This window comes from Mchenga conophoros, linkage group LG12 (assembly GCF_057382185.1).
Source record: "Mchenga conophoros isolate Kocher_MC1m ecotype Shallow Benthic linkage group LG12, M_conophoros_male_GT1.1, whole genome shotgun sequence".
Taxonomy (NCBI): Eukaryota; Metazoa; Chordata; class Actinopteri; order Cichliformes; family Cichlidae; genus Mchenga; species Mchenga conophoros.
In genome coordinates this window covers 24,955,273-24,976,697 of record NC_140537.1, presented here as the reverse complement: position 1 = coordinate 24,976,697, position 21,425 = coordinate 24,955,273, and the positions used below count along the sequence as shown (strand labels likewise).

The following is a 21,425-nucleotide window of genomic DNA, read 5'->3' as shown; positions in this document are numbered from 1 at the left end:
CTTAAAAAAACAAAAACAAACTTTAAATAGTCTACTTATTAGTAATACATGTATTTTTGCATTTTAATTCAGTTATATTAAAATGTGATTGGACACAGTGGTGACATATATTAATTTTTATTCAGGTTCTTCAACAGCATTGCAAGTATGACAATTGGAAGAAAAAGATCTACATTAAAACAAAAAATATGTACGAACATAAAGGATAACCATGAAACATTAACTCAGTCTCAGTGGGTGTATCCCATGAATACATCTTACAGCGCTAATGTGGCACACGTTTTAAAAATAGGTATACATTTTTATCAATGCTCACAGCTGATGCATACTGCATAGCTATCATTTTATTTAGCCACCCCACAAAAAACAACAACAACAACAACAACAAAACAAATCACCCAGCAGCTAATAAATAAGATATGTACCTAGAAACAAATATTTCCATGAGCATTAATCACATTGACAAACATGTACACCCATTTTTTGAAACTCCAGGCACATTTACATCACTGCAATACAGAATGACCTGCAACATAACATCATTTAGATGAAATGTTTCATGATGTCACATAAAATCAAGTTGTCACAATTTAATATTCCAAGCAGTAATAAAATTTCTTCACTGGAATGTGTTCTCACATACTGAGTAAACATAATTTGCAAAGTAAATCCGTGTGGAGTGACTTTTTACATTATTGCATTTCTGCTGAAGTTCCTCACCTACTCCTCACTCACAGTAAATACATAAGGAATTGAATTTGGCACTGTGTGTATTGCAGGAAGCGCGGTCTACTTACAGAGAGCAACTGAAACTGTTGGAACATACGCTGAGATTGTACAGTAAACTCAGTCACTGAATCCCACCAACTGAATAATATACTTCCAATTAGTATCATTATTGCTGTTATTTTATCTAAAAATACATTTCCATAAAATACAACACAAAATAGTTTTAACAACTTTGTAAACATCTTGTTATTATCTGAAGTAATATTTCAAATATATCCACAATGCACACTTTATGTGTATTCCACGTGTGTTTTAGAGCCTTAAAAGCCTTTCTGTCGCCTATGAAACTCTTAATAAGTTAAACTTTTCTGTTAGCTACATATCCAGGTACATGGCTGGCCTCAACTGTTAACACATGAATCTGTACCTATTTTTCCAGTGCACAAAAATCCATCTACACTCACTGCTCACACTGGAACATGTCATGCATAAGACGCCCAGAGTGGAATTTCAGAGGCCCTTTAGCACATAACAGAATCATTTATCATCACTGAGTACAAAGTGACTTCAGTATGGCACCAAAAGCTTCTAATCTAAACACAATCTAAATAAACACACATTCGTTCAGACATTCACATACATCTATATACATGTACATACACAGAACACGAGGATTATTGGCACACACACACACACACACACACACACACACACACACACACACACACACACACACACACCAGGCCTGGGATTAGTAAGGACCTAAGAGAGCTAGTTTACTGACCCAGAGGAAGTGTTTGCAGCATTTTGAGGACTTGAAGTTATCCAAAAATGGAAATTAACACAGCAACTGAAGATTTTACAGTGAAATGCTCAATAAGCTACACTTTGCCGGTGATTCCCACCCCACCATCCATTTTTGTATGTGCTCACTCGCCTTTCCCTCCTCTGACAAACAGCCTGATATCATAAAAGTGAACACGCAGCCAACATTAATACACATTGCCAGATCACTGAGAAACCGCGAGTCTTCCATTGTTGACACGGCGTACTGCTCCTGCTGTTCCTTTTCTTGTCCCCCCCTCTCTTCTTTCATCTTATCTTCTCTTTTTCTCTCACTTGTGTGACAGCCTCCTCATCCTGTCTGAAGCACTCAGGAGTTTTCCTCCTGAGTTCTGCGGAAACTTAGACGTTTGAAGGAATCCCTGCGAGAAGACAGCGGACGAGGGAGGGGAAACAGAAACAAAAGATAATGAATGATTATGAGAAGAGGTGGAACAGTCATGGTGAGTAGGCGAAGGTGCGTAGATGTAAGGTAATCATTTACTTCCCACAACCTAAAAACACCCTGAATCTTAACCATAAATTTCTACCAGATAACAGCGAGAGCAGCAGATATTTTTTCCACAACACCAACTAGCTAGTGTTCTTTTACCGAGGCTCGGGTGTTAGACACTGTCACATATAAGATAATTACATGAAAGATATAACAGTTATCACAACTTGTAATATTTTTTTCCCTCTCTTTTTAAAAACTATGGAGATAAATCGATGCATCTGTGGTTACGTGTATAGCAGTAAACAAAACCAGCAACAACACGGTTATATTTATATATTCTAGTTTAATAGCTTCCTAATATTAAGTAACCCTACTGAAATCATATCCACATTGTATCTAAAAATAAATAGAAATTGCCAGTTATAATTAAAGGCAAAACCAAAATGCATTAATGCATTCTTTCAAACGGGGGTGACTCTTCTGGTTGCAAAAAAAAAAAAAAAAAAAACCCCGATCGTGACCCATGCTGCTCGCTTCATATTTGACCCGTGGAACCCCTTTTGGGTGGAGTGCATCATCTCAGTGGTTAGTGTTGTAGTAAAACAGGTGATAAACAGTTTGACTGTGATTAATAATGCTACAGTCATACTGGGAAACAGTGGTTGGAGACCCCAACAGTTTCAATTTAATTGCAACGAACGCAGTTTTGTTCACTGCAGTCACCGTGCAACCATCGATTTTTCCTAGTTACAAAGAAGGTTGTGGCCTTACAGTATTTTCACTGTAATGTGACTAAGCCACAAGACTCTATTGTTTGAGCATGAAGTGTCCTTGGTTTGTCAGTCAAAGCCATCCTCACTCATGATGTCTGATTTAGAAAAAACGTAATCAATTCATTCTCTCTTCCCCTTTGGTTCAGTGATGACACAGCCTGATAAAATGATCAATGTGTGTTTCTCACCTCCGTTTCCCTTGTCAAAGCCGTCTGGTGCGGTGGCTCTGTTTACCTGTTCTCCAGCCGAGGCCTGATGATGGGTTTATAGAGTTCGGGAATCTTCCTCTCGAGCATTGGCCTTAGGTTCTCTCTCAGGCGGTTGTAGTTCTTCTTCAGCTCCTGCTGGTACTCCTTCTGATCTGATGCAATCAGGTGCTTATTCTTCTCCACTGCTTCACCGCACCTGCAGGACAGAAAGTGACATGTAAGTTCATTGGCTGTAATGAAAAAAAGAATCGAGTTTTCCCCTCAAGCTTTTTGTTTTTTTAAATTATTATCATCATTATACAGTAACCTCAAGAAGAGCTTCAAAAATATGAAACGAAACAATCTTTTTACAAGTCACTGTGCTTGTGTATGCTAAGCACCGTCCTGTAACTGCTTGACCAGAATTTGAATCCTTTGCAAACCAGAACTCTAAATAAGCTCAAATTTATACTCTACTGCAGGGACCACCTATTTGGCTTTGTCAAGTAACGCTGCTAGAATGTGAGCTACGATGCAAACGATCCAGAAGTCTGATTTAAATCACAGTAGCAGCAGAAGCAAGAACTCTAAACCCCTCTTTTCTCATGTGCCGGGAAGGGGACAATGTTCTGTTATAATGGGGGGGGGGGGGAACAATGGGTCTAAGTTGAAGTGCAAGTAGAGGGCAAGTCTGGGTTGCACCCACAGTACTCTATCATGGCCAACATACAGGGCAGTCTGCAGGAAATCAAGGGAAGGGGATGATTGCAAACACATGTTTATCTTTTAGCCTTTAATGAAGTTAATATGGAAGCTGCAATGTCGTGTAACAGTATACAGTAAATAAGCAGGGTAATGAGCATTAATGACAGTTCACAAGAGTGCAGGATTTTCTGGTGGTGTATAGCTCTTTATCTGAATGCTTGGCTTATTTAGACAGCTCTTCAGATGAGCATTTGGCATCTTCATTTTGTTTTATGATTTGCAAAGTGAGCGCCGTTTGTGAAAAAAAAAAAAGAAAAAAAGAAAATATGCTTGGCTGTTTAGGTTTCTGAATTGAAAACAAAAAACAAAAAAACAAAACAAAACAAGAAAAACCTATGGGCTTCTTTAACCATTACTGCGTGTACAGGATCTAAATCTATAAATGCAGGATGGGACTAGACAGCAACAACACCAGAGCATGTGGCAGAGTGGGACATCAGCAAATCCAGGAAACAACAAATCCCCCGAAACCTCTCTTTAAATTTTTAGCTCCACAGAACTCATTTAAAAATACTTTGAAGTTCATGTAGCTACATAATACAACACTAAATATTACAAGATGACCAGCTTAGAAAAATAATGCTTTCCTAAGTGGATTTATTAGAATGCCACTGCTGAGAAAATTGGCGTTCCGTGAGTCCTGTTTACCTGGATTTAGGAAAGAAAATAAACCTTTCTGAAATTACAGCAAATCTGTTTGTAACATTTAAGGCAGGTGGAAAGTAATATGAAGGTTACAAAATGAAAGACACCATTTTTTGGAAGCAAACAACAAATAACCATGAGATGAAAGCAAGCAAACTCAAGCACACGCACCAATACTTTGCAACGTGCAGATATGACACAATCTCGGCACAAAATTATCATGACTCACTGCAGCGTGTAGGGCATGATGGTTCAAATTATGTCGTGATCATTGAAAATATTTTAAAACTATTGGTGATAATGAATCTAGAGTTAGCTAGAAGAATAACAGCTTAGTGGAAATAGTCTCAATATGTAAATAATATATAATTATTCACATTACTCCTACTTCTTTGCTTCATTTAAACTGTGATCTGGTTGGAAATGTAGTTGTGATTATCACTTCAGTCTCTTCATCTTGACTGACAGGCTGTTTAAACAGCAGGATATCTCTCACTCTCGCTTCTTTGTGGCGCACTTTTATCTTCCTACGCAGGCAACAATAGAGGCATATAGATCCTGGAGAAGACTTTCACTCTTTCCAAGTCACATCTCACAAATACATTCCATTTCCTACTAAGAAAATCTCTTTGACATGTTGTTATTTACTTCAATCTCTTGAGTCAGTGCCCATTGTTCACCACCATTTATTCACCCTTTGTCACTAGGTGGTGATTCTTTGATAGCGTCTTACCTCATTATAAATTCTTTGAAACACAGGCGCAGTTTGTTGTGGTGACGGAAGAGCTTTGGGTCCGCTGGGATCTCATTCAAGAAGACCTGGGCCACCTCCAACGGGCCCTACAAACAGGGGGCGGAGATACAAGGCAATCAGCAAAAACAAAGAAGCAGAGAGATGAAGAAAGAGAAAGCAAAGAGGGGCTGGAGGAAGGAAAGAGAGGAAGCGTTTTGACAGCAAGTGAACAAAGGAGGAATAAGAAAGCCCCTCATTCATACTGGGGGAAATGACCAACTACCTGAATGGCTAAACGCAGCTAAGAGCTACGATTCTGAACTGAAAACACGAGGAAGCCATCAGGAAAGGAGCTGCTGTGATTACCTCCTGTATAGCTAATGTCACTGCTAACCCTGCATACATTCTCCATTTGGCTCCCATTTGCCCAGTATGAGATCTTGTTATCCTAACTTATATTCATCATAAAACCGCAGCGCGCTCGCACAGTATCTGCAGTTAAACAGCTCTGATTAGAATCATAAATGCACTGGGCCCACGCCTCAGCCCTGGGTCTGAGCTGCCGACCCGCACACAGAAACCCGGCCTCTTGTACTGATTACAGTCAAGAGTTATATGTTTACTGAGCTGCAGAGCATTAGCGTTATGTATACAACCATCAGGTTGGAGCAAGGGACCTGTCAGATTAGACACTGGAAGATAAAGAGTAAGGCGAGCAGAGACGCTAGAGCTTGCTTCGTCATTACACCGACATTCACCATGCTGGCAGGACCTGGAAGCTATCAGATCAAAGAGACCTCCGGTGCAGCACGCCATGCAGCGGATACATGAAAGGAAGAGGGGCCCTGAATTGACGTTTTAACTAAATCAGGAGAAAAGCAAAGGAAGGATTAGGGTTGCGGATGGGGTGAGGGCTTTGATGTGTGATCACTGCCATGTCTCCCACCTGCACTCCTTGACTACAATGGAAACTGTAAATGTGGTAGCATAAATAGGAGGTAAATCACTCTGTTATTTTCCCCATCACATTATGCATGATAGAAAGTGTCATTTAAGAAGAACAGCTGTCATTTGGTTAAGCGCAATCATTTCTGCTATAACAGGAGAAGACACACAGTAGTGCAAAATGGCATCGCTGCCTTTATTTACCGAACGGCCCCAAATGCTCATTACCTGGTTAACAGTGGCTCCCACAGAGCCCTGTAGCAGCATCTGTAACATCTTAGCATCGGGTTGTTCTCTGTGTGTGGCAACCGCGAGCTCTCTGGTCTTCTTCTGCATGTCCTCTATGGCCACCTCGATAGGCGTCAAGTCAAACTGGAAATACAAGACGAGTAAATATAGCCAACGGGTATTGCTGCAGCTGTGATAGCTGCTGTTATAGCTGCTAGGTGTTCCACACCAGGTGTATTCAGCACTTACCTCCTCTTTCTGAATGACATTGATGCGGGTCTTGACATAGGGGAAAGCATGCATGGTGGTGAGGATGGTCTTTCTCTTGTACTGTTCATTGAGTTCACCCCGAGGTCGCCCACTCTTGGTGAAGGGTGTGGTGTACATGAAGCGCCGCAGGTTAAAGTTCTTTTCAAAGTTTGTCAGTCGGTCTTTCATCTCATAGTCGTCAAAGAAGGGTTCCACATAAGTGATCTGGATATACGCCTAGAGAGGAATGGTAGTGTTTTCTTAAGTTATTATTCATGAAAATAGCATCTTATCGTGATTAAGGAACGTGTGCCTTTAGCTGCGTTTTATTGTCTGTTTTTATATCTAATAAAGTAAACTCTGGTATGTGTCCAAAGAATCCATAATTTCTCGCTGATAGTCTACGTGCAGTGCATTCTGGTTGAATTGTGCTGCTGTTTAAAACACAGGGAATTGAGTTCCCACTTGTCATTTGCATAAATTTGGGCCAGTTTATGCAAATCAGATCTGTCCAGCTTGAGTCGATGCCTCTGAAAACTCCAGATGAATCTTTAATCTACACATTGTTGATCTCAAATGAAGACAATTCAACAACTGACTGGCTTTTCTAGGACCTCGAACGTTTTCAGTGTTTGTAATTCCTTGAACTATTTTAATAACATAAGAGAAAGGTTGCAAATGAGCAGTCATGCTAGTTTCCGGGCTGCTTGGCTGCAGGAGAGGAACCTGTCATTCATCTATCACGACGCTTTCTGTCTCGCCTAGCAATTTTAGAAAGTGGAGCAAACCCTCGAGTGCAGAAACGCTGCTATAGACATACCACTGCAGTTTTAGAGTTTTGGAGAAACAATATTGTAGAAATACACAGTGCAGTGTCCTTACAGGTGTCACAACTACAAGCCTGGCAAAAAATGCCCTCAGGGGAGATTTTTGCTACTAAAATTAGTATTTGATCATTTAGAGATTAACATTTACCAGTTGATTGTTTGGCATAACAGTTACTCACCTTATTGGGGTTGAGCTGTTTTCTGTCCACTGGCGTAGAGTCCTTAATCATCACCAGTGTGTCATCTCCAAAGCACTGACTGTAGAAGTTCTAGGAGTGCAAGAAATTGTGTCGTTAATATACAGTACAGTTCATAATATATGGTCTTTAAAAAGTGCAGAATCATTTTTACTCAAATACAAATTGCGATTGGTGGCTACTCCTTAAAGAATAAAAAGCATTAAAAGAACACTCGAAAGCATGAAATACACTAAACGTGAACTGATTCACTAATTTGACTCAAGTGCAGCTGACAATGCATCCACTACTTTCTTTTTTTTCCTCTTTTCACCTTTTAGCATGCAAATGATAGCTTTCAGGCGCTCTAAATGTCATCAAAACTGAAGTACAATTTGTGAATCTTTCACTCTGTCGTTCTGCTCACTTAGCCTCAAGCGTCAGATCTCACCAGTCCAGCCAGGCACCATATCCTTTATTTCATACCTACACATGCACACATTTTCCTCTTACATACCTCCAGCCTGTGTGATATCTCAGGCAGATGTGTGATCCCAGGCTCTTTGTAGATGAATTCCCGTTCATCCAGATCACCAAACTTGGCCCCATAAAAGCCCACTCGGAAATAAGTTCCAAACATCCTCTTATGTCCCTGGAGGGAAGAAAACACACTCAAATAAATACTAATCAGATATTTCTGTTGTGTCAATTATCCTTTGTGGATTTTTTAAATTATAAAGAAGACTTTGAAGGTTTTATTAAAAGCCAAAAATAAATTTGCAGCAGTTTTTTGTTTTCAAGGATGTTTAAAACACATATTTAAATACTGAATAAGAACATGTACCAAAATGATTTTTAAAATGTTTTATCTACAGCATCTTACGATCTTTCTTATTTTCACTTTAACTAAATAAATGACACAGCACCTCCTCTGTCATTACCTTCTGAATGATGTTATCAAAGGCTCTCTGAAGTTTGTCATGTGTTGACGCCAGTTTTCTGAAATCTCTATGTGCCTCTAGGATTGGTATGATGATCTTGTAGACCTCATTTACTGCCTCATAGAGACCACCCTGATGGGAAAGACAGCCATAGCTGCTGTTTAGCACAGAGTATAGTATATTTTAAGAAAATATAAACATTTATTGTTAAAGTGCAAAGATTTTCTCTGTTTCAGTTATACAGCATCCTTAAAGGCTGGCTTTTTTTTTTTAGCATTAACAAAGTAGATATTTACCGCTTAAAAAAACAAAACACATTAATAATACTAATTTTATAAAGTAATTACTCCAACCTTGATAAAAAATCATTACAGGTTTTTTATGTTAGCACAAATACTAGTGCAGTTTTATGGTCTCACATTGCTGAAGAGCTCAGCAGCCTGTTCCAGCAATCCCACCAGGCCGCTCTCCGTGAAGTAGCGACCTGAGCACACCCCATCCTCATCCGGGGACAGGATGTCGTCCGACACCGCAGACTCCTCCAGCACATTGGGGGAGATATTCTGAGGAGAAGATCCGTCAGCTAATCACTCATTTAGCCCCGCTAATCACATGATCAATAACACGGCTTAAAATAAGATGTCCTGCGGTGAGAAATGGAACTCGTTTAATGACCATCCAATCAGTGGCTTGCTGCAGGTTAGACTGTCCTGAGCACAGAGGTCTTGTGTATAACACAGCTCATCAATAACATAATCAACTTTGTGACTGTTATAACTGTTTGTTTTCAGATGAGGGAAACAGGCTGTTCCCATCTTCCCACGGGAGCACATTTGCTTTTTTATTCTCCTCTTCATCTTCAAAGACACAGCGTTAAGCAGATATACCAGGGGATCATATTTACATGTTGACGTTATGAGTGTACAGCTCCCCCCTCTGGACACACACAACCAAATATGGAAGCAATCCACGGGGAGATGTGAGATTTTCTTGCTGTGCACTTGAAGGTTTGCCTTCATTCAACAGAACAACCAACAGCCATAATAAACAAATGAAGACTGCTTATTTTATGTTCCTGTGTTTCAGTCCTAAAAACTTATTATCTCCTTGTTATTTCTGTATGTATATGTTTGTGTGGTCTACCTGAAAGGTGACACTGCCAACAGGCAGGTACTTGTGATCCTCCAGCATGCTGAGGTACTCAGCCACCAGGGCGGCAGCGTGCACCAGACACATTGCAGACTCCGTGTAACACTTCCTGTTGTTGTGCTTCTCTGCCATGTTCTGCAGCCAGGTCAGGCGGAGGTCAGGAGACGTCTGGTAGCCTTTCGCTATCCTGGAGAGATATGGGAGTGGGAGAAGGGATCATTTCCCCCCCTAATTCATCTGGTAAAAGCCTATCTGAGATCAAAATCTCCGTATCAGAAAACCGTCACATGGTGGACAAACAAGTGCAAAAGTGGTAGTTAATGATATGGGCTCACTGCAGATAAGGTTCTGCATAAACTGTGTATTTTAATGACTGCATTTATGTCAAAATATTTTGAAATCAAATAGAGAAAAAGAAAAGTTGGAAATGAATGTACTGTATGAAAATAATGACTTTTGTGTAATACACTACATAAAAGGAGATCAAATAATAGTCTTAAGCAATATCAGTTTAACTGTGGCACAGATATAAATAAATGCCAATGTGTGAAAGACAAATTTCTCAAAATAAAATGTGAGCATGAGAGTGAGCACAGCAACATTAGTGGGTTATTGTGTTTTATGGGGAACATGAACGCTGAACACAATTTCCTGTTTTTGAGAAGAACAGAAAATTATCGACTAAACAGAAGAAGACTAAATCTAAAACACTGTTTATTTATTTATTTATTTGCAAATCACCCTACAAAATTTACAAATTAATTCAAGCATCTGGTGACCACATGTTTTGCTCATCAATGACCTATGTGTGCTAGAAAGCTTGGAGGTATATGTGTAAAGCTAGCAGGTCAGTCTGTAAAGCTATGAGAGACTCGCCATGTGACCGAGACCAAAAACTAAATAGAAAGGTGCATGATAAATGACCATAGGTGACAGCGAAGCACGCTGAAGTGCCAAAATAACCAAAAGCACACACATGACCTCTGTCTCAGTGTTTCCCCTTCGTGTTCTCTCACACGCATGCACGCTCGGACACACATACTGTTTGCATTTGCATATACACAAAGCCAGATCAGAAGACTAAACTGCTACCACATGGTTACCATAGCGAGGGCAGCAAATAGAGGCAAAACATCCAGGCCACAGAGAAATAGGAAACAGTGGTGAAACACAGAGAAAAGCCACAGAGTGATGAGAAAATGATGATAGAGTAGGATGCAAAGAGGAAGACACTGAAGACAGACAGAAACCAAGTGAATGCCTTTTACACCAGATGCTTTTGGTTTCTTACCTGTACATGAGGTCCATGAGCATTTCAGGATCTTCCTGAAACTCCCTCATCTTCACTGTGTCGGATAAAATACTGTTCAGGTTTCTTAGAAGCTCATCCACCTGTAAAAAGAAAAAAAAAACCCAGACATACATCGAAAAGCAGGCTTAAGGTTATGAATCAAAATCAGTAATGCAACTGCTCAACTGTGTGACTGTGCGTATAACTTTATACCTGGGAGGGAAGCTGAGTATTCTGCATCTCAGTGTCCTCCTCTGCATAGGCCAGGATGGTGCGCAGAGAGCGTCTTAAGTACTCCTCCTGGAAGTCTGAAGACTTGCCCACCAGCGAGGCCAGAGACATGGTGACCTGCATCTTGACTCTCGAGAAATTCTGACAGAAGAGACCGCAGTGAATATGTGTTTAACGCTTTGCACTGTTTGTAAGTGTATACTGGATTTCCACAGACCAGAATATTAAACCTTTTTTCTCCATAGTTATTCTATAGCATGCAGGGGAAGTACTGGTGACAAAACAGAACAGAACATAACAGGAACTGCAAGATTACATTTTGCCTTCAAGTTGCATGGAAAAAATAAACCGCTAACATTTTTTACAACAGTTAAGAAGGAAACGCCATTTCTGGCTGCTCCCTTACTCACAAGAGGTCACCGCAGGAGGTAGGTGGATTTTTTTTTTTTGTAAACACCGGTTGCCCTTCCTGAAGCAACCCCTAAGGGATATGCGTCTCCTCCTGGGACTAAACGGGGATTTTTTGCTTGTGTAAACCACTACACTGTAATACCTAATAATATGCAGTTTGTCTTTGGAAACATTTTCTTGTTATCACCATTTAATAGCACAATGAGTGAGCTACAGCACATATTTTGCTATGCGCTTGGAAAGAATTAATAGTCCCCATTAGCAAGCATGAGCAAATACTGATTGCACAAAAGTCTCCCTGTTTCCCCCCCCGCTCCCCTCCCTATCCTATCCTCGTCTCTCCATCCTTCACACTACCTGTCCAAGAAAACAGGTGTGACAAACACCCTTCCATCTTCTGCAGAGAGGACCGTGTGTATGTGTGAGAGAGAATGTGGTCGTGTATGTGTGAAGTCCCATCTATCTCCAGCATGACCAGCTAAGCGGGAAATGATCTCCCATTAGCAGAGACATAATCACCCATGGATCATCTCTACGGCCCCATTCTGTTCAACTGAGCATGGAGCCAGAGCCTAACCACCCATCACTGCCCTCTAACTCAGTGTGTGCATGTGTGTGCGTATGAGAGAAAAGTACGGAGAAGTAGCCTAAATGATAGCTTAAGTCAACAAATAACCCTCTTTGTCCTTCTTTGTAATTGTATTTCTCATCTGCCCCCTTTTCCTCTTGTTCTCATTTTAACCTCTCCATAAATGGGCCGGTTTTAGCAACATTTATCTGTTTTGTGAGGGGGAAAAGGCTGCAGTTGTCTTTTTTTTTTTCTTTGTCTTTTTAAAGCAGTCTAAAATTAACTAAAATAACAAGGGAGGGAAAAAGTGTCACGACAGACTGAGAACATGACGAGGGGAGATCACGGGATAAAAACATAAACAATGAAAGAGGTAGGGAGTAAGTTCTGCATCAATGAGTCATTCAGCTGCTACGCTAATTCAGATCACAGCTCCCTCTGTATACAGCACATAAACAAACATACGCTGGGACATGCAAAGGAGAAATACTCCATTTAAACTGGAGATGCTGTGCGTGTGTGCATGGGCGTGCATGTGCTGTGCGGGCTGGAGTCTGACTTTCATTAAAGTGTACAGACTGTAAACACAGGAAATATCGACTGCAACAGCAGTTATCGAACCAGCGTGGAGAATGAAAGAAGATACTCTAGCCTCTGCCTCCCTTCCTTCATATCTGTCTTTTCTCAATCATGTCCTTTTCATTCCCTCCTATCATTGCTTCACCTCCGTTACCAACACTTCCCCGACTCTGTCATGACTTTCCTCCTTTCCTGTCTTTCGGCACAAATACTTACACATTCACACGCACATATGCAGTGAATCACGCACAGTTAATACACACACAGAGTTGCTGTCATTAGTTATAGAGGGGTTGGAACATGGGGAGGCAGACAGTGACATATCTCTCTGCTTTCCACTTAGAGACACATCCTTCAGCAGAAACTTTCTTGCTGCACGCTTAAAATAGACACGGAAAAGACATTAAAGCTGAGCAGAAGGGGAAGAGAGCAGAAGATAGGATAAGATCTGTGTGACTCCCTGCTTCTGTGTGTCTTCATGAGAACATGTATAAAAAGCAATTCTGAACTTGTGTGAGCACTTCAGCTCAAAGTGATACAAAAGCATTTTTTTCTGAAAGCTTAAAAAGGGTAGTGCGTGGCTAGTTCTTGATTTGTGGACGTTCCTATGCATCCTTACTGCTCACTAGAACACATAAATAGGATATTGTGTGATTACATGTTGCTGTGATGTGTGCGCTTACACTGGCATTACTATAGCTGTATCTCATGATGAGATAGAGGGTGGCACAGGCCTGGCTTCTGTTCTCATCCACAGGGCTGCTGCAGTACTGAAGCACCTTCTGGCACAGGTCTGCACACTGCTCCGCCTCCTCTTCAAACAACAGATCTCCAAACTACACACACACACACACACACACACACACACACACACACACACACACACACACACACACACACACGATGATATACACAGCCACACACACAGATATATACATAAATAATTCTGGCTTGTATCAGCAGTTGGCCACCCACACAAACAAATAAGAACATTTAATTTAGACACAGATAGTGTTCATCTAAACAGACCAACCCACACACACCACCTCCTGAATTTTCAAAAAGTGAAACTAAACACACACACACACACACACACACACACACACACACACACGTGTCATCATGAAACTACCTTGACGACAAGTGCTCTGAGCGTGCTGAAGGTGTGAGAGAGGAAAGTGGTACTCTGGCTGCAGGTGAGAGAGTGGAGTAACACCTTCAGCACCCCGCCAACTACGCTGTCCTTACAATCAGCCAATGGCACCGCCTGAATGTGAGACAGAGAGAAAAATAGATGATACGCTAGGGAAACACTGGGGAAAAAATAAATAAATAAATAAATCACATGAATACAAAAGTCCCAGTTTAACTTCTTAGCTAGAGAGTACACAACAAGCAGATGAGTAAAAAGTTTATGATAGACCATTAAAGCTGCATAGAGTGGATACCCTCGTGTACCCTTGTCTACTAACTAACCTTCTACTAGAGGAGAATGGTGAGACTGCTTTGTCATATGAAGGCAAAAGTAACTCAAATAACCACTTGTTACAACCAAGCTATGCAGAAGAGCATCTCCAAATGAACAACATTGAACTTTGAAGCAGATGGGCACCCAGTGCCACTCCTGTCAACTGAGAACAGGAAACTGAGGCAACAGCAACAAGAATTGGAAAAAATTGGAAAATGTTGACTGGTTTGATGAGTCTTGTTTTACTCTACAGCAATTTTTCGTAAGGGCCCAAGTTTGGCACGAAAGCACGGAAAGCAAGCATCCGCCCTGCTGCTGGTGGTGTAATGGTGTGGGGATATTTTCTTGGCACACTTTGTGCCCTTCAGTACCATCTGAGCATTGTTTACGTGCCACAGTCAACCTGAGTTGTTGCTGCTCATCATGTCCATCCCTTTATGACCATTTTCCGATGGCTGCTTCCAGCAGGATAATGTGCCGTGTCACAAATTTAAGATAATCTCTAGCTGGTTTCTCGAACAAGAGAGCAAGTTCACTGAAATGGCCTCTGCAGTCACCAGAACTCAAGCCAACAGAACACCTTTGGGATGTTGCAGAACGCAGCTGAGAAATCTGAGTAATGCCATCACGTCAAAATATCTGTGGAATGTATCCAACATGTCGTTGAATCTATACCACGAGGAGTTCAGGCAGTTCTAATACTAGCAAGGTGTAACTAGTGAAGTGGCTGGCGATAATATATAATGACAACGTAGCATAGTAAGTCTAAAATGATTGCAAATGTATTTATTAAATGCACATTAACGTTACTCAGGGTATTTAAGACAGTTTTGACCTGGACAATTGTCTCCAGCAGGTCGAGCACTATGAGGTTTGACTCAGTGGCCAAGTTCCCACTGATCAGAGCTTCCTGGTCCAACTCAGCTTTAGTCCTGATGGAAAATGAGGAAAGAGAGGCAAATATTAAAAATATAAAAGAAAGAAGGAAAAGAAAAAGGAGAGAAAGGGAAAGGCATAGAAGAAGACATCCAGGTGCATCAAGAGGTAATAATTAAAGGGAAAAAAACTGAGAAGGAGACACAAAGATTACAACATACTTATCCTGTCTGTCATTGGTCTGTCGCCACTGAGTGAGATCCTTTCTCCAGCGGAGGACCTCTCTCTGACCCATGGTCCTATCTGTTCCTGTGTGGTATATAAAAACAGAGCATGAGAAGAAAAAAAAAAAGTACACTTATTGTGCAGACTATAAACTAAAACTGCATCCATGTGGTAGAAGTATGAACAGCCTGTCATGTGAAAAGATTTACTGCAGTGTAAGAAGAAAATTATATGATTAGTGCCTGAAAGTGTGGATTACAAAATAAACAAAAGGCTTTTCATATATGCAGCAATCCTCGACCGCACAACTATAAAAATTATCATAAGATTTCCAAAATCTGAGTGTTGACTATTTTAAGAGGAAGTTTGTCAGAATCAGAATGGGTTTATTGCCAGATGTTGAGGTTTACAACATTAGGAAATTGTGTGTAAATCTTTGAAACATTCTACATTTAAATGTCAGAAAACCAATTCCAGGCTTTATTCCTTAAAGTGCCAAGAAACACATCACCTCCAACTCGTTTCATCATTTCCCCACGGGCTCCCATTCCTCTCAGCAGGGCCTCCTCCAACTGATGTTTGGCCTGCTGAGATTTCTGTAAGGCCTGGGTGCTCACTTTGTCACTGCTCTGCTTTCCCTACAAAACACACAATAAGCACGTAGTAACCAGGAAGAAAATACACAAGGATACATTGGTAACATGCACTGAGGAGTGTGAGAAAAAACACGTGTAGGGAAGGTATGCAAATACACAAACATCCAAAGTAGTGCATTAAATTAAATTATTAGAAAATAAGCAAAGACAGACCCTATACTCAAAGCAGGAGATACAGATGGTGAGGAGCTCCAGCAGTTTGTTGAGCTGTGAGGGAGGCATATCTATAGTCCAGCGCTGAATCAGGTTCCCATCGGCATTCTTCATCACCCACAGGAAGCACACCAAAAGGTGGCGACTGGTGTCTGCAGCCAGGGTGGCTATGGATTTACCTTGCTGGGAAGAAGAGAGGACAGAGACAGATATGTGTTGTATCCAATGGAGTGCAGCTCTCACTGAATGGAAATGTGTGCATCTGCTGCAGATTACACATTTAGAAACTGTGTCCTAGAAATAAATTAAACTGTCACACGCAAAACAAAATCTATGAAGCTGTTCTAAAACTACACTCTGCTTGCAATAACGTCATAGATCCAATTCATATTAAATTCATGTGACACAACTGCCAGTGCTCAACCTATTGAGTTATACAGTGTACTCTAACAAGTGCATACAATAAACTAACAGTACATCACTGACAAGCTTCTCTAAACCACAAATATGGTTTCTCACTAGCTTCAATGAAATATGGTTCTCTCCTCCATCTTAACAGGTGTTAAATCTATTGCAGATTCATTTACCTTCACTCGTGAGATGATGAATCGCTAGTATAGACGGCTACCGCTGCTTCATTTTGCAGCAGCTTTGATAAATGTAGCCATTAACCTCCTAGTGCTCTAGGTGTCCCACCTAGAACCTTGTTTCCAGGTCTCTGTCTTTTGGGGTGTTTTTTTGGGTTTTTTAAGAGCAGGACTGCCCGGAGCTTACCAGAACCTACATCAAATATTACAGTTTAATCTAAAGCATCTCTTGTTTATCATAGGAAAATATTGTTCTCTCTATGAGTAAGATTCACTGGAAACATTGTTAGAAGGTGGACTGCCCAAAAATGAGGACCAAGTGCTCTGGGGGAGGTGTTTAGTTTTGTGGTGGATACCAGAACAATGGCTCACTCTTGTCAAAATCATATTTTCCACAACAGCACTTCTTGCAGCAACATACAAGGAACTGATTCATCTTTTGGAAAGAAACAGAAGGAAGATAAAAAGAATGGCAGCGTTCGGTTTTGGCGCCTGTGTTGTTGCTGTAGCTGTACTTGATGGATGTGTTTGTCAGGGAGGATGGCCCTGTTCACTTATGATGGCAATGCCTGCCCATAAACCATCTCCCGGAGACGTGTGTGTATGCGTGTGCGTGATTTTTCAGGATGAATGAAGTATGTGTGTGGCTCTGACAGCTAATCAATCTGCTTCTGTGCAGCTCACCTGTTAGGAATGGGAATATTCACAGATACAGTCGCTCACATGCGCACACACAAGCACGTCTGAACTTTTAAAAACAACAGGCAGCAGGCTATAATCTGTTACCGTCCTTTTATTAGGAAATTAAATACACATGGCCATTACCATAGATGCCATGGAAAGAAGAGCGTTCCGTCCCAGTGTGTTGAAGGGGTTCCCAGCAATTGCCATGGCAACAGACTGATTGATAGGTGGGACATTTTCAAGGTCATCATCAGGTCCGCCTGACTTGTTTTTCCCGCTGCGCGAGTCAGAAACTACGGAGACAAACAAGGGGCAATTATATTAAACTGGTGAAGAGAAGGACTGCAGCACACAGGATTACCTTACACCATTAAAAGTAACACAATTGTATCTCAATTAGAGATAAAATACATAAAACAGAAAAGTTACTTGTTACAACTATACAGAGTTGAGAAGGTGTTGGATGGTTATAAACGTAGATTTAGTAAATACGTTTCATATGAGTTATTGTCATAAATTAAAATCAATAAAAGCGTACATATTTATTTTCATGTAGCTTTCAGAAACACAGCAACAAGATAGTATGATGCAATTTTGGGAGTATTGGTGGGAAAGGTGACCTATCATATCCTCTTCATCACTACCATCAGGGCAGCGGTACAAAGATCTGTTAAACAAATCTAAGTGATGTTAAATGGTGTGAAATGGGTGTCACTTGTGTTTGTATTTGATTTTTGGTGACGTTACTGGCAATGTCTTTAATGGCCAACACTTGATGTCTTTTAAATGTGCTATATAAATAAAGGTGACTTGACTAGACTTAATGTCTCTAATTGTGATGTCTTTACTGTTGTAGTTATATTTGTCACCACAAGGCATGAATGGAATTTACAAAAAGGACAAATAAATATAAATATAAATGATTTTTTAATTATGAGCCAAAGGCCCTTCATTTGTTTCTGATAATTAACATTGAACAGAGTCTCAAATCAGCAGAAAGAGAGCTCAGTTTTCTTATCGTAATAAAGTATCATGGAGAACCTTTTCAATGAGCTTGTAGTCTGGAGCAAACCTGTGTGTGTGTGTGTGTGTGTGTGTGTGTGTGTGTGTGTGTGTGTGTGTGTGTGTGTGTGTGTACACACACACGTACCAGTGAAATCCAGGTAGTTGGTGGATTCTATAATAATCCCTACCAGGGGGAGGTAGAGAGCAGCCACCTTGGCCCTGACTTCAGGTTTGATACAGCGATGGTCAAGATCATGAGCACACAGCAGGCTGTAGATTGCATTGATGGACCTTCTCTGGACCTTTCCCCTGTGAACACGCATGCATACTGTTTCATTTGAATAATATCGCCAATGATTAGTACACAGCTTTCACATGTTTACAGAGGTCGATATTGATTTAATTGATATATTTTACAAAACAAATAAGACAGGAGCTTTTTAGTAAGAATGTAATTAGTCAAGTAAGAAAACAGGCAGTTTTGAGTAACGTGCAAGTAGCTGTACTTCCATACCCCTCTGACTCCATGTCTAGCGCTGCACTGAGCTCTGTCAGTAACAGACCCGTGAGGTAGTGTTGCTGCTTGAATTCAGGAGAAAGTTCAAACAGAGCCAAGATCCTCTGCTGCTCCTGGAAACTGCATGAGCCAGAACTCTGAAAACATAGATAAAATGAAGGAGTGGCAACAAGATTAGCGTAAAAATGTTTCTTAATGGAAAATAAAGCACTTTTTAAACAGAATTTTTCACTAAAAGAAAACTAACAAACAAAACAAAACTTAATCTTATCTCATCTAGTCAGTTAAATTACTCCCTAAACTCCCGTTCTGTGTTTGTATTTTTCCCAGTTATCTTCTCCTAGATGGCCAGTCCTTACTTTCCTTAACATTTTTGCAGCCACATTAATATTCCTGTATAAATAAACTCAACTTGGTAAAGCGGTAACCCGAGTGTCCAAATAATTCATGTAAAATTTGCACTGGCGAGTGGGCGAACCTGTGAGGAGATGGATGGACACGGTGAGGCGGGTGCGGAGGCAGGGCTGCTGAAGAAGAGGCTCAGGTTGAGATAGTGCTCATGACTGCACAGGATTCGCAGGAACTCTAGACGCATGCTGATCAGCGTCGGCATTGAAACACTCTTAGCCGACATCTAAAAGTGAAAGGGAGCATAAAAGTTTATTTTTCCAGAATCAGCATCTGGAGGGATATAATTATTAACATTAATCTGTTATTTTACCTGATTGCAATAGTTTTTCACTAGGTGGAATACAAATCCTCTGTCCATGAGCGACATCAGGTCATAAAGGAAAAAAGCCAGGCTGATGTTGACTTTCTCTGCTTGCTCTACCTCCTAAAACAACAGTCAACAAACAGCAATCAGGAAGCTGCACCAGATGGATCTTACTGAGTATCTAGCTGTGTAAGCTGTGCTCTCGATTCCACAGAGGCAAATATAATTAGCACTCCCAACTTCCTGTTGTTTGGAGGACATCGACAACATGTACAGTCAGGTTGAAATTGCCTCTCTCAACACAACCCAGGAGGACAGAAGGTACACGAATGCGCTCGGCTGCAGAGTTTGCAGATCGAAGTCAAATTGATTAGGCTCAGAAGCTCACGATTTATTTTCGTCGTCATCATTACTAACGTTTCTTACCTTTTGTTGTTTGACCAGGATGGTCCCAATCTCAGCTGTAACCACAGAGACAATTGTGGTGATGTCATCTTTAAATCGGTCAGAGAAGCGACTTCTGCGAGGAATATTGTACTTGTCCAGCTGGGACACATGCTGAGCCATGCTTTTCACCTGTTTAAACCATAACACACCCATTGATAATTGTTAAGAAAAGGTGAAAAACGCAATCTTTGATTTTTCTTTTTGTTAAAAAGGTGGCCTGATAGTTAAAGAGGGCAGTGTTTGATTATTTTATCATCAGCTTCTATTTTCAAATCAACAAGCCTATCAAGCCACGCAAAAATCCCTAATTTAATTAAAGTAGGCAATGAGGTTGAGGGCAGAAGCATAAATAAGCAAGACGAATTGAGTGAATGAGCATGAATGTCAGTGATGACACAGCTGAATTGCAAAACAGAAAATAAATTGTCAAGTGTTTTTTGTAATTTATTGCCTCGGGCGCTTTCGAACACCCTCTTAATATTCATACAATACTACCACTATCATTTATCTTTGGAGGTGTTTGGCCATGAGGTCACATTTGCTTGATATGACTCATTTTTATAACTCAGTCTATTTATCATTAACATCTGTGGATGCCTTCCCTCTTGCAGAGAGGTATAAAAATAAACACTGACCAGCAGCTCAAAGAAGAACCAAGCGTATTTGTAGGCATTTTCTCTGCAGACCCCGGTGCTGACAACCATTTGCAGGGCCAGCTCCTCATGAAATTGCTGCAAGAGAAAAAATACAAATGCTTTAATTCACGAGAACCCGTCTTACCCTGATAGCAGGTAGAGAATTTTTTTAAAGACTGCCTCATAATTGGAGTTCTAATAGATTATTATATTAACATATTGCTGTGAAGTGGTTTTAATATGCTGGCTGCTTTGAATAGACACAAAAAAAAGCATAAACAGCTCCAATATCAGTGTCACTGGTGTCACACTGCCACCTTGTGGTCATAAGGGTGAACTGGAGGATGAAAGTATTTGTTTAGCTGTGTTACAGGATGTTTGAGATAGAAGTAATGTTGAAATAGAACACAGAAATCAAACACAGCTTTTATGGTATCGTTCCATGTACTGCTACAGAATTATTTTTCAGTCACTGCAGTGTCTCTAACGTATAATAGAGATGACTAACCAGAATTTCTACTTCAAAAACTAAAATAACAAGGCTTTTCATTTATTCTTAATTGAAAGCAATTCAGTTAGACATTAAAACCCATATATGTTTTAGCCTTTATTTACAGCTACATACAATGTTTTTAAAAAGTCATTATGTGTTGCCTTGCCCTTGTGTACTGTAACTGTCTTGATTGGAGACTTTAAGTAAGGCTCTGACAATGAATAGCAGTGAAACAAGCCTGCACTGATAAATTCTTC

General features: G+C 40.5%; 1 protein-coding gene across 3 annotated transcripts in view; it reads right to left on the bottom strand.

The window, feature by feature from the left end:
- Positions 1–101: 101 nt before the first annotated feature.
- The window catches only part of dock8 (dedicator of cytokinesis 8), a 55,332-nt gene continuing 34,008 nt past the window's right edge, over positions 102–21,425 (bottom strand). For 2 of the 3 annotated variants that reach the window (XM_085294734.1, XM_085294733.1), the window contains exons 24-48: positions 20,676–20,771; positions 20,020–20,169; positions 19,600–19,713; positions 19,357–19,512; positions 18,876–19,015; positions 18,507–18,670; positions 17,498–17,649; positions 16,086–16,268; positions 15,788–15,914; positions 15,273–15,360; positions 15,011–15,107; positions 13,840–13,974; positions 13,391–13,543; positions 11,132–11,290; positions 10,919–11,019; positions 9,622–9,814; positions 8,898–9,041; positions 8,479–8,610; positions 8,055–8,189; positions 7,541–7,630; positions 6,535–6,771; positions 6,286–6,429; positions 5,113–5,219; positions 3,016–3,186; positions 102–1,934 (exon numbers count right to left, since the gene is read on the bottom strand). In XM_085294734.1, the coding sequence (XP_085150860.1) occupies positions 1,883–1,934; positions 3,016–3,186; positions 5,113–5,219; positions 6,286–6,429; positions 6,535–6,771; positions 7,541–7,630; positions 8,055–8,189; positions 8,479–8,610; positions 8,898–9,041; positions 9,622–9,814; positions 10,919–11,019; positions 11,132–11,290; positions 13,391–13,543; positions 13,840–13,974; positions 15,011–15,107; positions 15,273–15,360; positions 15,788–15,914; positions 16,086–16,268; positions 17,498–17,649; positions 18,507–18,670; positions 18,876–19,015; positions 19,357–19,512; positions 19,600–19,713; positions 20,020–20,169; positions 20,676–20,771 (3,420 nt within the window). In that variant the 3' untranslated portion in view covers positions 102–1,882. Of the gene's footprint in view, positions 1,935–2,969; positions 3,187–5,112; positions 5,220–6,285; positions 6,430–6,534; positions 6,772–7,540; positions 7,631–8,054; positions 8,190–8,478; positions 8,611–8,897; positions 9,042–9,621; positions 9,815–10,918; positions 11,020–11,131; positions 11,291–13,390; positions 13,544–13,839; positions 13,975–15,010; positions 15,108–15,272; positions 15,361–15,787; positions 15,915–16,085; positions 16,269–17,497; positions 17,650–18,506; positions 18,671–18,875; positions 19,016–19,356; positions 19,513–19,599; positions 19,714–20,019; positions 20,170–20,675; positions 20,772–21,425 lie in introns of all 3 variants that reach the window. The other variant, XM_085294735.1, reaches the window with a different exon arrangement.